Genomic DNA, 15,614 nt, shown 5'->3' with positions numbered 1-15,614 from the left:
TATCTGGAGTTTCCAATCCCAAAACCATCTCTGGTGGATCCTTCACTCTGTTCCCAAAGATTTTTGGTTCCACCAATCCCAAAATCCATCTCTGGGAATCCTTGACTCCGTTCCAGAATTTTTTGGTGCCACCAATCCCAAAATCCAATCCCTGGGAATCCTTGACTCCATTCCAGGATTTTTTTGGTGCCACCAATCCCAAAATCCAATCCCTGGGAATTCCTTGAGCCCATTCCAGGATTTTTTTGGTGCCACCAAATCCCAAAATCCATCCCTGGGAATCCTTGACTCCATTCCAGATTTTTTTTGGTGCCACCGATCCCAAACCTGGTCCTTGGTCCTAAAAACAAAAGGAAAATCGGGAATTTCAGGGATTGTGCCGGGAATTCTGTGGGAAAGACGTTCCCAATGTCTTGGAAGAGCTGGGATGAGATGGGATCCTTGGGATTGGGATGCAGAGGACGGATCCGTGTGTGGACATGGAGAAATCCCATCCCAGCATTCCCAAACCTGCCGTGATCCAGAGGGGAACCGGGATTTTTATCCCAGGATTTTTATCCCGGGATTTCTTATCCTGGGATTTTTATCCTGGGATTTTTATCCTGGGATTTTTTTATCCTGGGATTTTTTATCCCGGGATTTTTATCCGGGTTTATCCCATATTTCGGTCTGGGAAGTGGATCCTGCACCGGTGCCCTTGGAATGAGGAGGATCCAGGAGATTCCCGAAGCTTTTCCGGAGTTTCTGGGTCGGAAACTTTGGGAAGAGGCTTTGGGAAAGGAGCGGCTCAAGGGCCGGTGCAGCCGGGAATGGTTTGGAAAGGGATCTGGGAATGAATCCATGGAATTCTCCAAGGGCTGGAGCCGGGCTGGGAAAACTGGGAATATTCCTCCGGAGAAGGGAAGGATCCAGGGAGAGCTTCCAGAACATTCCAGGGGCTCCAGGAGAGCCGGGATTTGGGAAAGGCCGGGAGGGACAGGACACAGGGAACAGCTCCAGATTGGAAAAGGGGAATTTGGGAATTGGGAATTCCCGGCTGGAATGGAATTGCCAGAGCAGCTGTGGCTGCTCCTGGATCCCGGGAATGTCCAAGGAAAAGCTTGGAGCAGCCTGGAATGGTGGGAATTGTCCAGGGCTTGGAAGTGGGCTTTGAGGTCTTTCCCAGCCAGAATTCCGGAATTCTGGAATCCTTCCCACGGAATTCCAGCAGCGCCTCGGGAAGGCCCCCAGCCTGGCCCAGGGGAGGCTGGGATGGGATTTTTGGGAATTTTTCCATGGAAAAAGCGCTCAGGCCTCGGCAGGGGAGGTTTGGAGGAATCCAAGGAATTCCTGGAATTCCACTCAGGGCTGGGATTGGGCTCAGCTTGGACTCAGCGGTCTTGGAATTCTTTCCCACCCACAATAATTTGGGAATTCTGTGCTCGTACCCCCACGGGAATTCCCAGCTCATCCCGGTTATCCCTGAGCTTCCCAGCAATTCCCAACCAAAACCCCCCCGGGGGGGAAAACAAACAAACAAACAAAAAAATGGGATAAAAACCATTCCTCGAATCTCCATCAGGAGATTCCCGGGAAAAAAAAAACAAAACAAAAATCCAGGGAAAAAAAAAATCCCATTCCAGGATCCATGGAAAGGAGGGGACCCAACCCCCGAAGCCGCAGGAGCTGCGGGATGGAACCCGTGGAATTCCAGGAAAACGGGGATGGGAAAAGAGGCGGAGAGGGAGGGACGGGGCTGGAATTAGAAATCCTTGGGATGACATTCCACGCCCACGGCCGGGAGCTGCGCATCCCAAAAATCCCCGCACGGGCCGGGAAGGAGATGGAAAAAGCAGGAAAAAGCTGGGATGGGGAATTTTGGGAATTTTGGGGGTTTTTTTAGGGAAGAAACGCTCGCAGATGGGGTTGGAGGATTTTGGCAGCGCTGTGGGTTCCCCGGGGAGGAAAAATCAGGAAGATTCCGGTTGGGGAGGGGAAAATTCCTGGGATGGGGGTGGTTAACCCTTGGCTGGATGGGAAAGGAAAAGAGGGAGAAAAAAATCAGAGATTCCAGGAAAAATTCCCGGGATTGAGGTGGTTAACCCTTGGCTGGATGGGAAAAAAAAAAGAGGGAGAAAAAAATCAAAGATTCCAGGAAAAATTGCCAGAAAATTGTGGTTAACCCCCTGCTGGCTGGGAAAAAAGGGAGAAAAGATCAAAAAGATTCCAGGAAAAATTCCCGGGATGGAGGTGGTTAACCCTTGGCTGACTGGGAAAAAAAGATTGGGATTAAAAATCAAAGATTCCAGGAAAAATTCCCGGGATTGAGGTGGTTAACCCTTGGCTGGCTGGGAAAAAAAAGTGGGAGAAAAAAATCAGAAATTCCAGGAAAAATTCCCAGAAAAGTGTGGTTAACCCTTGGCTGGCTGGGAAAGAAAAAGAGAGAGAAAAGATCAAAGATTCTGGGAAAAATTCCCGGGATGGAGATGGTTAACCCTTGGCTGGCTGGGAAAAAAAAAAAGTGGTAAAAAGATGAAAAAAAATCCAGGAAAAATTCCCAGAAAAAGGTGATTAACCCCCTGCTGTCTGGGAAAGAAAAAGAGGGAGAAAAAAAATCAAAGATTCCAGGAAAAATTCCCGGGATGGAGGTGGTTAACCCTTGGCTGACTGGGAAAAAAAAATGGGAGAAAAACCTCAAAGATTCCAGGAAAAATTCCCAGGAAAATGTGGTTAACTCTTGCCTGGCTGGGAAAAAAAAAGAGGGAGAAAAAAATCAGAAATTCCAGGAAAAAATTCCCAGAAAAAGGTGGTTAACTCTTGGTTGGCTGGGAAAAAAAAAGAGGGAGAAAAGAGCAAAGATTCCAGGAAAAATTCCCAGAAACGTGTGGTTAACGCTTGGCTGACTGGGAAAAAAGTGGGAGAAAAAAATCAGAGATTCCAGGAAAAATTCCCAGGAAAAGGTGATTAACCCTTGGCTGACTGGGAAAAAAAAGTGGGAGAAAAACATCAAAGATTCCAGGAAAAATTCCCAGGAAAAGTGTGGTTAACCCTTGGCTAGCTGGGAAAGAAAAAGAGGGAGAAAAGATCAAAGATTCTGGGAAAAATTCCCGGGATGGAGATGGTTAACCCTTGACTGACTGGGGGGAAAAAAATGGGAGAAAAGACCAAAAAGATTCCAGGAAAAATTCCCAGAAAAATGTGGTTAACCCTTGGCTGACTGGGAAAGAAAAAGAGGGAGAAAAAAATCAGAAATTCCAGGAAAAATTCCCAGAAAAGTGTGGTTAACTCTTGCCTGGCTGGGAAAAAAAAGAGGGAGAAAAGAGCAAAGATTCCAGGAAAAATTCCCAGAAAAATGTGGTTAACACTTGGCTGACTGGGAAAAAAAGATTGGGATTAAAAATCAAAGATTCCAGGAAAAATTCCCGGGATGGAGGTGGTTAACTCTTGGCTGACTGGGAAAGAAAAGTGGGAGAAAAAAATCAGAAATTCCAGGAAAAATTCCCAGAAAAGTGTGGTTAACCCTTGGCTGGCTGGGAAAAAAAAGAGGGAGAAAAGAGCAAAGATTCCAGGAAAAATTCCCAGGAAAAGTGTGGTTAACCCTTGGCTAGCTGGGAAAGAAAAAGAGGGAGAAAAGATCAAAGATTCTGGGAAAAATTCCCAGGATGGAGATGGTTAACCCTTGACTGACTGGGGGGAAAAAAATGGGAGAAAAGACCAAAAAGATTCCAGGAAAAATTCCCAGAAAAATGTGGTTAACCCTTGGCTGACTGGGAAAGAAAAAGAGGGAGAAAAAATCAAAGATTCCAGGAAAAAATCCATGGAAAAGGTGGTTAACCCTTGACGGACTGGGAAAAAAATGTGGGAGAAAAAAAATCAAAGATTCCAGGAAAAATTCCCGGGATGGAGGTGATTAACCCTTGGCTGACTGGGAAAAAAAGATTGGGATTAAAAATCAAAGATTCCAGGAAAAAATCCCAGAAAAATGTGGTTAACCCTTGGCTGGCTGGGGAAAAAAAGTGGGAGAAAAGATGAAAAATATTCCAGGAAAATTTCCCGGGATGGAAGTGGTTAACCCTTGGCTTGCTGGGAAAAAAGAATGGGATTAAAAATCAGAGATTCCAGGAAAAATTCCCAGGAAAAGGCGATTAACCCTTGGCTGGCTGGGAAAAAAAAAGTGGGAGAAAAAAATCAGAAATTACAGGAAAAATTCCCAGAAAAGTGTGGTTAACCCTTGGCTCTCTGGAAAAAAAAAGATTGGGATTAAAAATCAAAGATTCCAGGAAAAATTCCCGGGATGGAGATGGTTAACCCCCGGCTGGCTGGGAAAGAAAAAAAAGCGGGAATGGGCGGAATATTTGGAGGAAAATGGGAAGGAGTGGGGGGGGAAGGGGAGGGAAGAAAATTCCTGTCAGACTTCCAAGATTTCTGCCGGCGCCATCTGCTCCCGGCAGCGGAGTTAAAAACGCTCCGGAGCCTGCGGAGCTGCCATGGCTCCCGGACAGAATTCCAGAGGGATGGGAGGGATTTTTTGGGAATATTGGGGGGGATGGGAAGCGTCCTGGAGTTCACATCCGGGGGTGGAATCCTGGAATGGTTTGGGTGGGATCTTGGAGATTCCCTAATTCCGGCCCATTCCAAGGGCAGGGGTGCTTCCCGCTATCCCAGGGCGCTTCCAGGGGCAGCCGCAGCTTTTCTGGGAATTCTGAGCCCATCCCGGATGCCGGAGGATGGAGATTCCCATTCCTGGACTTGGAAAATTGGAGATTCCCAGCCCTGGGTTCCAGAGGATGGGAATTCCTGTCCCTGAACACAACAGGACAGGGAATTCCCATCCCTGGCTTCCAGAGGATGGAAATTCCCATTCCTGGACACAGAAGGACGGAAATTCCCAACCCTGGACACAAAAAAAAAGGAAATTCCCATTCCTGGACACAAAAAAATGGAGATTCCCATTCCTGGACACCAAAGGATGGAAATTCCCAACCCTGGACACCAAAGGATGGAAATTCCCAACCCTGGGTACCAAAGGATGGAAATTCCCAACCCTGGACACCAAAGGATGGAAATTCCCATTCCTGGACTCAGAAAATTGGAGATTCCCAGCCCTGGGCTCCAGAGTCTGGAAATTCCCAACCCTGAACACCAAAGGATGGAAATTCCCATCCCTGGATACCACTGGACAAAGATTCCCATCCCTGGCTTCGAGAGGTTGGAAATTCCCATTCCTGGACACAAAAAAAATGGAAATTCCCATTCCTGGACACAAAAAAATGGAGATTCCCATTCCTGGACACCAAAGGATGGAAATTCCCAACCCTGGACACAAAAAAAAAGGAGATTCCGATTCCTGGACACCGAAGGATGAAAATTCCCAACCCTGGGCTCCAGAGGCTGGAAATTCCAAACCCTGGATACCAAAAAATGGAGATTCCCATTCCTGGACACAAAAAAAAGATGGAAATTCCCATTCCTGGACTCAGAAAATTGGAGATTCCCAGCCCTGGGCTCCAGAGGCTGGAAATTCCCATTCCTGGACTCAGAAAATTGGAGATTCCCAGCCCTGGGCTCCAGAGGCTGGAAATTCCCATTCCTGGACTCAGAAAATTGGAGATTCCCAGCCCTGGGCTCCAGAGGCTGGAAATTCCCATCCCTGGACTCAGAAAATTGGAGATTCCCAGCCCTGGGCTCCAGAGGCTGGAAATTCCCATCCCTGGACACAAAAAAATGGAGATTCTGATTCCTGGACACCGAAGGATGGAAATTCCCAACCCTGGGCTCCAGAGGCTGGAAATTCCCATCCCTGGATACCAAAGAATGGAAATTCCCATTCCTGACCTCGTCAGGATGCAAATTCCCATCCCTGGACACAAAAGAAAATGGAAATTCCCATTCCTGGATACCAAAGAACGGGAATTCCCATCCCTGGGCTCCAGAGGCTGGAAATTCCAAACCCTGGATACCAAAAAATGGAGATTCCCATTCCTGGACACAAAAAAAAGATGGAAATTCCCATCCCTGGGCTCCAGAGTCTGGAAATTCCCATCCCTGGACACCAAAGGATGGAAATTCCCATCCCTGGATACCACTGGACAAAGATTCCCATCCCTGGCTTCGAGAGGTTGGAAATTCCCATTCCTAGACACAAAAAAGTGGAAATTCCCATTCCTGGACACCAAAGGATGGAAATTCCCATCCCTGGACACCAAAGGATGGAAATTCCCATCCCTGGATACCAAAGAATGGAAATTCCCATTCCTGGGCTCCAGAGGCTGGAAATTCCCATTCCTGGACACCAAAGGATGGAAATTCCCAACCCTGGACACACAAAAAAATGGAAATTCCCAACCCTGGACACCAAAGGATGGAAATTCCCATTCCTGGACACCAAAGGATGGAAATTCCCAACCCTGGACACACAAAAAAATGGAAATTCCCATTCCTGGACACCAAAGGATGGAAATTCCCATTCCCGACCTCCACAGGATGGAAATTCCCTCCCCCTTCCCCCTCCCGAATTTTCACCCTCCCGCTCCAGGTTTGGTTTTTTTTTTTGGGATTATTCCCTCATCCCAACCCTGGGGAGCAGCGCGGGGTTGTTTTCCATCCCTCAGGAATGCGCGGAATGCGGTTTTCCAGGGATTTGGGCTGTTATGGCAACGCCCCGGGGAGCTTTTCACGGAGCTTTGTGTTTTCCTTGGAGATGAATTCCATGGAGCGCCAGGAATGGCTCCGGGGGTTGCCAGGCTACGCTGGGAGCGTCATTCCCATTCCCAGGGAAGTCGTTCCGGATGTTGGGAGTCGATCCTTGCCGGTCCTTCCCGGTTTTTCCATTGGGATTCCGGCTCTTTATTCCCAAGATCCGGGATTTGATCCCGGTTTGGTGTCCCGGTGTTCCGGGTGAGGTTTGAGGGGAGCGGAGAGCCGGAATTCCAAGGAAAACAGCAAAGGGATGGTTTGGTGATTTGGGGTTGGAAATTCCTGGGAATGGGAGGACATTTGGGACTTTTCCCAGAGGATATTCCCACTTCTCCCTCCCAAGAGCCCGGAGCAGCTCCCAAAATTCCGGATTTTTCCAGGAAGTGGAAGGTTTGGACTCCCTGGGCTTTCCCGGGACACAGGGAACAGGGATTGAGATCCAGGGGTGAATCCTGGAATCCCGGAATGGTTTGGGGACCTTCATCCCATCCCATTCCCACCTCTTCCATGGGCACATTCCTCCATCCCAGATTTCTCCAGCCTGGCCTCGGACACTTCCCGGGATCCAGCCACGACTTCTCCGGGAATTCTATCCCAGAGCCGGATTTTCTGGATCTGCTCCTTTTTAGGGATCTTTGAGGATCTTTCCGGACATTTTTGGAGGCCAAATTCCCTTGGGAATTCCAGGAGCATCTCCAGGCTCCAGCTGCTGCTGGGATGGAGCCCAATCCCAAAATTCCACACCGGATCCAGCCCCCAGCATTCCATGGAAAACAAAGCTCGGCTCTGGAGCATCCGTGCTGGGAATAAGCAGATCCCGCTTTTCCAGGCTGGGAAGCAGCTGGAAAACCGGGATAATTCCATGGGAATGATCCCACGGATGAGGCTCAGCTGCTCCAGGCCTGGAATGCTGGGTGGGAATGGGCACAGAATTCCTGGGATGTGGTTTTCCCTAGTGTCCCTCCCACCTGGCAGTTCCTGGGATTTGGTTTTTCCATGGTTTTCCCTTCATGTGGCAATTCCTTGGATTTGGTTTTTCCATGCTTTTCCCTACTTCTGGCAATTCCCAGGATCTGGTTTTCCATAGCATTCCCTGCCCTTGGCAATTCCTTGGATTTGGATATTTGGCAATTCCTTGGATTTGGGTATTTGGCAATTCCTTGGATTTGGTTTTTCCATGGTTTTCCCTACTTCTGGCAATTCCCAGGATTTGTTTTTTCCATGCTTTTCCCTGTATTTGGCAATTCCTTGGATTTGGTTTTTCCATAGTTTTCCCTACGTTTGGCAATTCCTGGGATGTGGTTTTTCCATGGTGTTCCCTTCATGTGGCAATTCCTTGGATTTGGTTTTTCCATGGTTTTCCCTACGTTTGGCAATTCCCAGGATTTGGTTTTTCCATAGTTTTCCCTACGTTTGGCAATTCCCGGGATGTGGTTTTTCCATGGTTTTCCCTCCCTCATTTAGGGAAAAATGGAAGAGAAGATCCTCCAAAAAATTCCAAGGATGGGATCCAAGGACTGGATCCAGGGACTGGATCCAAGGACTGAATCCATGGAATGAATCCAAGGACAGGATCCAAGGATGGGATCCAAGGACTGGATCCAGGGACAGGATCCAAGGATGGGATCCAAGGACAGGATCCAAGGATGGGATCCATGGGTGGGATCCAAGGACGGGATCCAGGGACAGGATCAAGGGACAGGATCCAAGGACTGGATCCAAGGACGGGATCCATGGGTGGGATCCAAGGACAGGATCCATGGATGGGATCCATGGACTGGATCCATGGGTGGGATCCAAGGACTGGATCCATGGGCAGGATCCAAGGACAGGATCCATGGATGGGATCCATGGACTGGATCCATGGGTGGGATCCAAGGACTGGATCCATGGGCAGGATCCAAGGACTGGATCCAGGGACAGGATCCAAGGATGGGATCCATGGACTGGATCCAGGGACAGGATCCAAGGACTGGGTCGAAGGACTGGATCCATGGGAAGGATCCAAGGACAGGATCCATGGACAGGATCCAAGGACGGGATCCAAGGACTGGATCCAGGGACAGGATCCAAGGACTGGATCTATGGGAAGGATCCATGGACAGGATCCATGGGAAGGATCCATGGACAGGATCCATGGACAGGATCCAAGGACTGGATCCATGGACTGGATCCATGGACTGGATATCCCAATGTCACCCCGATCCGGCAGCCATGCCCAGAGAATTCCAGAGGGAAGATCCCCCTTTCCCACTGGATTTCCTGCCCCAGCTCATCCGGACATTGCATTCCCAGGATGAGCTTTCCCATTCCGTGTCCTGGGACATTCCAGGCCCAGGGACGGAGCTCGGAGCTTCCCAAATATCCCAGTGTCACCTCCCGGCCATTCCCAGAAATCTCCAGAAAGGCAGGAACGGGGTGGGGGGGGGGGGGAGGTTTTTTTGGGATCTTCCTGCTGCTCCCGGAATATTCCACAGCTCCATCTAGCGCAGGATCCCACATTCCCAAGGGAAAAAAAAAGGGCAAGGATGGGATCATCCTCCCAAATTCCCCCTGCTGGCCTCGGCTCCCGGGATTTCAAAAAGAAACAAAAAAAAAACCTTGGAAAAGGCCCATTTTTCCAGGGCTTTGTCCAGGCTCCCTTTGAACCTATTCCATGCTGCCGGTTCTTTATTCCCACGGCACATCCCAGATTCCCAAAAATAGCCCAGTTTCCAGCACGACCAACAGCATGGGATGGAATTTCAGAGCCAAATTCCTCCCTTTTGTCCCCATTGGATTCCGCCTCGGGTGGAATCGCTGACGGATTCCGGGCGGAGCTGCCGGAGCCTCTCGGTGCCGCTGGAAGAGCGTTTTCCCTAAAGGGGAAAAAAAAATCTCCGGAGGCCAAAAATAAAATTAAAATAAAATTTAAAAAACAAAAAAAATCCCAAATCCTCTCCGGAGAGATTTGAAAGCTTGGGAAGAGCGGAGCGGGGATTGGGAAGGAGGATTTTTCCCAAAGGAGGGGTGAGCACGGCGGATCCGGGCTCGGGAATGAGCTGGGAACAGAGGGAGGGAATCGCGGCGCGGTCGGATTTTAGGATGGTGGAACATCTCGGGTTGGGAAGGCCCTGAGTTCATCCCAATCCACCCCGGATTTTTCCTGCTTTTCCATGCTAATCCTCGCCTCGGAGAATTCCCTGAAAAAGCAGGAATTCCTGCTAGACCCCGCCGGGCTCAGTCTGGCGCTCGGGAACAGATGTCAGCCCTCGGGAAAAGCGGGAAGTGTGACGGGAGCCGCGCCCGTGCCGGTGGCACTCGGATGTCTGGCACGTTGGCGGCGCTTCCGTCACCGGGAAGGGGCGGAGACAATTCCCACGGGAAGCTGATCCCCGTGGGAATGTGGCTGGCGTGGAATCGTGGAATGGTTGGGATTTGGGGGTGGCCTCAAAGCTCATCCCATTCCCAGTTTTCCCACGGGAAAACTTCCGCTATCCCGGGGCGCTCCAGCCTGGCCTCGGAGGCTTCCAAGGATCCAAGGGCAGCTTTTCTGGGAATTCTGGTTCTTCCAGTCTGGGAAGTTGCTCCAAGCCTTTTCCAAGAGAGGCTTGGAAAGAGGAAAAAAAATCTTGGGAATGAAGTGGGGTGGGAGGAACAACCCCAGCCGCTTCCCAGTTTTTCCCACTCCAGGAATTCTCTGGGAATGTCCTCTTCACCGCTCTCCTTATTTTCCAGGTGGAGACAAGAAGCTCATCCCTGATTCCATTGTTTTCCTTCTTTTCCCAGTGGAAGACGGGAAACTTTTCCCTGTTTCCATAGTTTTCCTTGTTTTCCTTGGGAAGATGAGAAACTCATCCCTGATTCCATCCTTTTCCTTGTTTTCCATGGGAAGACAAGAAACTCATCCCTGATTCCATCCTTTTCCATGTTCTCCAGGTGGAATCCAGAAACTCAGCCCTGACTTTGCTCTTTTCCTTCTTTTCCATGTGGAGACAACTTTCAACTTTACTTCTCTCCTCATTTTCCAGCTGGAAACCAGGAACTCATCCCCAATTCCATCATTTTCCTTGTTTTCCTCAGGAAGACAAGAAACTCATCCCTGATTCCATCATTTTCCTTGGGAAGACGAGAAACTCCTCCCTGACTTTGCTCTTTTCCTTGTTTTCCTCAGGAAGACAACTTTCAACTTCTCATTTTCCAGCTGGAAACCAGGAACTCATCCCTGTCTCCATTGTTTTCCTTGGGAAGACAAGAAACTCATTCCTGACTTCTTTCTTTTCCTTGTTTTCCTTGGGAAGACAACTTTCAACTTCTCTCCTCATTTTTCAGCTGGAAACCAGGAACTCATCCTTGATTCCATGGTTTTCCTTGTTTTCCATGGGAAGACAAGAAACTCATCCCTGATTCCATCCTTTTCCTTGTTCTCCAGGTGGAATCCGGAAACTCATCCCCGCCTTTGCTCTTTTCCTTGTTTTCCTTGGGAAGACAAGATACTCATCCCTGACTCCATCGTTTTCCTCGGGAAAACAAGAAACTCATTCCTGACTCCATCCTTTTCCTTGTTTTCCTTGGGAAGAGCAGAAACTCATCCCCGCCTTTGCTCTTTTCCTTGTTTTCCAGGAGGAGACAAGGAACTCATTCCTGACTCCTCGTTTTCCAGAGACCAGAAACTCACCCCTGATTCCATCCTTTTCCTTGTTCTCCAGGTGGAATCCGGAAACTCATCCCCGCCTTTGCTCTTTCCCTTGTTTTCCAGGAGGAGACAAGGAACTCATTCCCAACTCCGCCCTTTTCCTCGTTTTCCTCGGGAAGAGCCGAAACTCCTCCCCGACTCCACCCTTTCCCTCCTTTTCCGGGTGGCCACACCCACCCCCTTCCCTGACTCCTCTTCTCCTTCTTTCCCCAGGGGAAGACGAGAAGCTGGCCGCCTCCTTGCTGGACGGGAAATTCCCGCGGAGCACTTCCATGACGGACACGGTCCGGGAAGGCCACGGCATCCCCCCTCCCCCGCAGACCGCCCCTCCCCCGCCCCCCTCCCCCTATTATTTCGACACCGGACCCCCTCCCTCCTTCTCGCCGCCGCCGCCGCCGGGCCGGGCTTACGACACCGTCCGCTCCAGCTTCAAGCCGGGCTTGGAAGCCAAACTCCACGGGCTGCCGCACCTGGCGGCCGAGGTGTACGAGCGCGGCTCGGTGCCCTACCCCGAGCGGCAGAAGAGGGCCCGCTCCATGATCATCCTCCAGGATTCCTCCCACCTCCCCGTGGAACCCACCGAGATCCCCCGGCCCGGCCCGGCGGCGACGCCGCCGGAGAAGCTGAAGAGGAAAGGCCGGGTGATCGATAATCCCTACGCCAACATGGGCCAGTTCAACGTCAGCCTCTTCGCCCCCACCAAGCCGCAGAGGAAGAAGAGTCCCCTGGTGAAGCAGCTCCAGGTGGAGGACGCCCAGGAACGGGCGGCCTTGGCCATCACCGGCGGCTACTCCTCCCGGGAGCCGTCGCCCACGCGCCGGAGCCACCGCCTGGAATACCAGCACCACCCCGGCATCGCTCAGGTGGAAGCCGCCGGCCTCCCCTTCGCCACCGCCATCGCCGCCGGCGTCATGAAGGACCGGGACCGGCGGCTGGACGAGAGGAGGAAATCCACGGTGTTCCTGTCGGTGGGAGCCATCGAGGGGCCGGCGCCGGGCGGCGGCGGCGGCGGAGGCGGCGGCGAGATGCCGTCGCTGCAGCAGTCGCGCTCCATCGACGAGCGGCTCCTGGGCAGCCGGGACGTCCTCCTGCCGTCGCCCGTGTCAGCTTTAAAGCCATTAATCGGCGGCTCCTCCTCGACCTTCATCCACCCCCTGACGGGAAAGCCCCTGGATCCCAACTCGCCCCTGGCGCTGGCGCTGGCCGCAAGGGAACGGGCGCTGTCCTCTCAAGTCCCGTCCCGGTCGCCCACCCCGATCCACAGCCCCGACTCGGACAGAGCCGCGCCCCTCTTTGTGGACATCCAAACCAAAGAGCCGGACAGGGTGGACTTGGAGGCCTTGGTGTCCCCCGCCTACTCCCCCGGAGGGAAGGCGGTGATGGCGACCGACGCCGGCGCTCTGACCCCCACCAAGAGCCCCTGGGGGACTCCGGCCACCCTGCGGAAGGAGCCCGAGGTGCGCGCGGAGCCGCCGGGCAAGGAGGAGAAGAAACCCGAGGACAAGAAGTCCATGATCATCAGCATCGTGGACACGTCGCAGCAGAAGACCGCCGGCCTCATCATGGTCCACGCCACCAGTAACGGTCAAGACGAGATCGGCCTGGAGATCAAAGAGGAGAGCCCGGCCGCGGCCGAGGTCTGCGCCGAGCCGGTCGAGTCGCCCAAGGCCGAGCCCCAGCCCAGCCCCGTGGGGAAGCCGCCGGTCAGCCCGGCCTCGGAGAAGGCGCTGGGCCAGGGCAGCTCGGAGGAGGAGGTGGAACCCTACACGGTGACCCTCCCTCCGGCCCAGCTGTCCTCCAGCGACGAGGAGACCCGCGAGGAGCTGGCCAAGATCGGGTTGGTGCCGCCCCCGGACGAATTCGCCAATGGGGTGCTGGTGACCGCCCCCGGCACCCCCGTGAGCCACCTGGCCGCGCCCGGCGCGCCGTCCTTGCCGGCGGCGGCAGTAGCACCTTCTCCCCCCGGCGCGACACCCTCAGGGAAGCCCTCGGACGCCCCCGCGGCCCCGGAGTCGGCGGCGGACTCGGGAGTGGAAGAGGTGGACACCAGGAGCTCCAGCGACCACCACCTGGAGACCACGAGCACCATCTCCACGGTCTCCAGCATGTCCACGCTGTCCTCGGAGAGCGGCGAGCCCACCGACACCTACACGTCCTTCGCCGACGGCCAAACTTTTCTACTCGAGAAGCCACCAGTGCCTCCAAAGCCCAAACTCAAGTCCCAGCTCAGCAAGGGGCCGGTTACTTTCAGGGACCCACTTTTGAAGCAGTCTTCGGACAGCGAGCTCATCTCCCAGCACCACGCGGCCACGCTGGCGGCCACCAGCGCGGCCCGGCCACGCTACCTCTTTCAGAGAAGGTCCAAGCTATGGGGGGACCCCATGGAGAGCAGGCCCGGCCACGGGGCCGAAGAGGACAAACCGACTGTGATCAGCGAGCTGAGCTCCCGCCTGCAGCAGCTCAACAAGGACACGCGCTCCTTGGGCGAGGAACCGGCCGGCTCCGCCCTGGATCCCGGCAAGAAGTCGCCGGTGGTGGCCGCACGGTAAGAGCCGGGCGGGGATGGGGACGGGGACACGGGTGTGGCTTTGAGGGACAGCTCGGAGCTTCGGGAGCTCGGCGGAGGGGAGGGAAGGTGGGTGGGAGTGGCGGGATGGGATCTCCCGGCGCGTCGCGGTTGTGGCTGATCCCCCCGTCCCGCCTTTCCCGTCGCTCCGTGTCCTGCTTTCCCTGTGTGACACGGCTGTGGGGACAGTGGCAGCGCTGTGGGGACAGTGACAGCGCTGTGGGGCAGTGACAGCGCTGTGGGGACAGTGGCTGTGCTGTGGGGACAGTGACAGCGCTGTGGGGGCAGTGACAGCGCTGTGGGGGCAGTGGCCATGCTGTGGTGACAATGACAGCGCTGTGGGGGCAGTGACAGCGCTGTGGGGACAGTGGCCGTGCTGTGGCGACAATGACAGCGCTGAGGTGACAATGATGTGGTGACAGGGGCCGTGCTGTGGGGACAGTGACAACACTGTGGTGACAGTGGCCATGCTGTGGTGACAATGACAGCACTATGGTGACAATGCTGTGGTGACAGTGGCCATGCTGTGGTGGCAGTGGCCGTGCTGTGGGGACAATGACGATGCCGTGGTGACAGTGATGCTGTGGTGACAATGACAATGCTGTGGGGACAGTGGCTGTGCTGTGGGGACAATGACGATGCCGTGGTGACAGTGATGCTGTGGTGACAATGACAATGCTATGGGGACAGTGGCTGTGCTGTGGTGACAAAGACAATGCCGTGGTGACAGTGATGATGTTGTGACGATGACAATGCTGTGGTGACAATGCTGTGGTGGCAGTGGCCATGCTGCGGGGACAATGACGATGCCGTGGTGACAGTGATGCTGTGGTGACAATGACAATGCTGTGGGGACAGTGGCTGTGCTGTGGTGACAATGACAATGTCGTGACGATGCCGTAGTGACAATGGCAATGCCGTAGTGACAATGATGTCATGGTGACGATGATGATACCGTGGTGACAGTGACGATGTCATAATGACAATGACAACGCTGTGGGGACAATGACAGTGCTGTGGTGACAATGATGCTGTGGTGACAATGATGCCGTGGTGACAATGACAGTGCTGTGGGGACAATGGCAGCGCTGTGGTGACAATGGCCATGCTGTGGGGACAATGACCATGCTGTGGTGACAATGACGGTGCTTTGGTGACAATGCTGTGGTGACACTGGCTGTGCTGTGGGGACAATGATGCTGTGGTGACAATGACAGTGCTGTGGTGACAATGGTCATGCTGTGGTGACAATGACAGCACTGTGGGGACAGTGGTCATGATGTGGTGACAATGATGCCGTGGTGACAGTGACAGTGCTGTGGTGACAATGACAATGCCGTGGTGACAATGGCCATGCTGTGGTGACAGTGCTGTGGTGACAGTGGCTGTGCTATGGTGACAATGACAGCTCTGTGGGGACAATGACAATGTGGTGACAATGACAATGCTGTGGTGACCACGAGGATGCTGAGGTGACAGTGATGATGATGTGGTGACAATGATGATGTGACAATGATAGCACTGTGGTGACAATGGCCATGCTGTGGTGACAATGATGCCGTGGTGACAATGACAGTGCCATAGTGACAATGATGTCATGACGATGACAATGCTGTCGTGACAATGGCCATGCTGAGGTGACAGTGATGATGATGTGGTGACAATGATGATGTCATCACAATGACGATGTGGTGACAA

General features: G+C 53.0%; 1 protein-coding gene and 1 long non-coding RNA gene across 22 annotated transcripts in view; both read left to right on the top strand.

Moving 5' to 3' along the window:
• Window positions 1-15,614, top strand: part of SHANK3 (SH3 and multiple ankyrin repeat domains 3) — a 145,182-nt gene that overhangs the window by 106,390 nt on the left and 23,178 nt on the right. For all 20 annotated transcript variants that reach the window (XM_058828152.1, XM_058828149.1, XM_058828144.1 and 17 more), the window contains one exon: window positions 11,564-13,895. In XM_058828152.1, coding sequence (XP_058684135.1) covers window positions 11,564-13,895 — 2,332 coding nt within the window. The remainder of the gene's footprint in view (window positions 1-11,563; window positions 13,896-15,614) is intronic.
• LOC131573861 (uncharacterized) lies at window positions 1,150-3,671 on the top strand. Of its 2 annotated transcripts, none has more exons than XR_009276272.1 (3): window positions 1,150-2,073; window positions 2,230-2,863; window positions 3,256-3,671. It is a non-coding gene; the product is annotated as an uncharacterized LOC131573861 (long non-coding RNA). The 2 variants fall into 2 exon arrangements; XR_009276273.1 differs by lacking the exon at window positions 1,150-2,073 and having other exon boundaries at window positions 2,284-2,386; window positions 2,466-2,863.

Source organism: Poecile atricapillus, chromosome Z (assembly GCF_030490865.1).
Source record: "Poecile atricapillus isolate bPoeAtr1 chromosome Z, bPoeAtr1.hap1, whole genome shotgun sequence".
Lineage (NCBI taxonomy): Eukaryota > Metazoa > Chordata > Aves > Passeriformes > Paridae > Poecile > Poecile atricapillus.
This window is presented reverse-complemented; position numbering and strand designations above follow the sequence as displayed.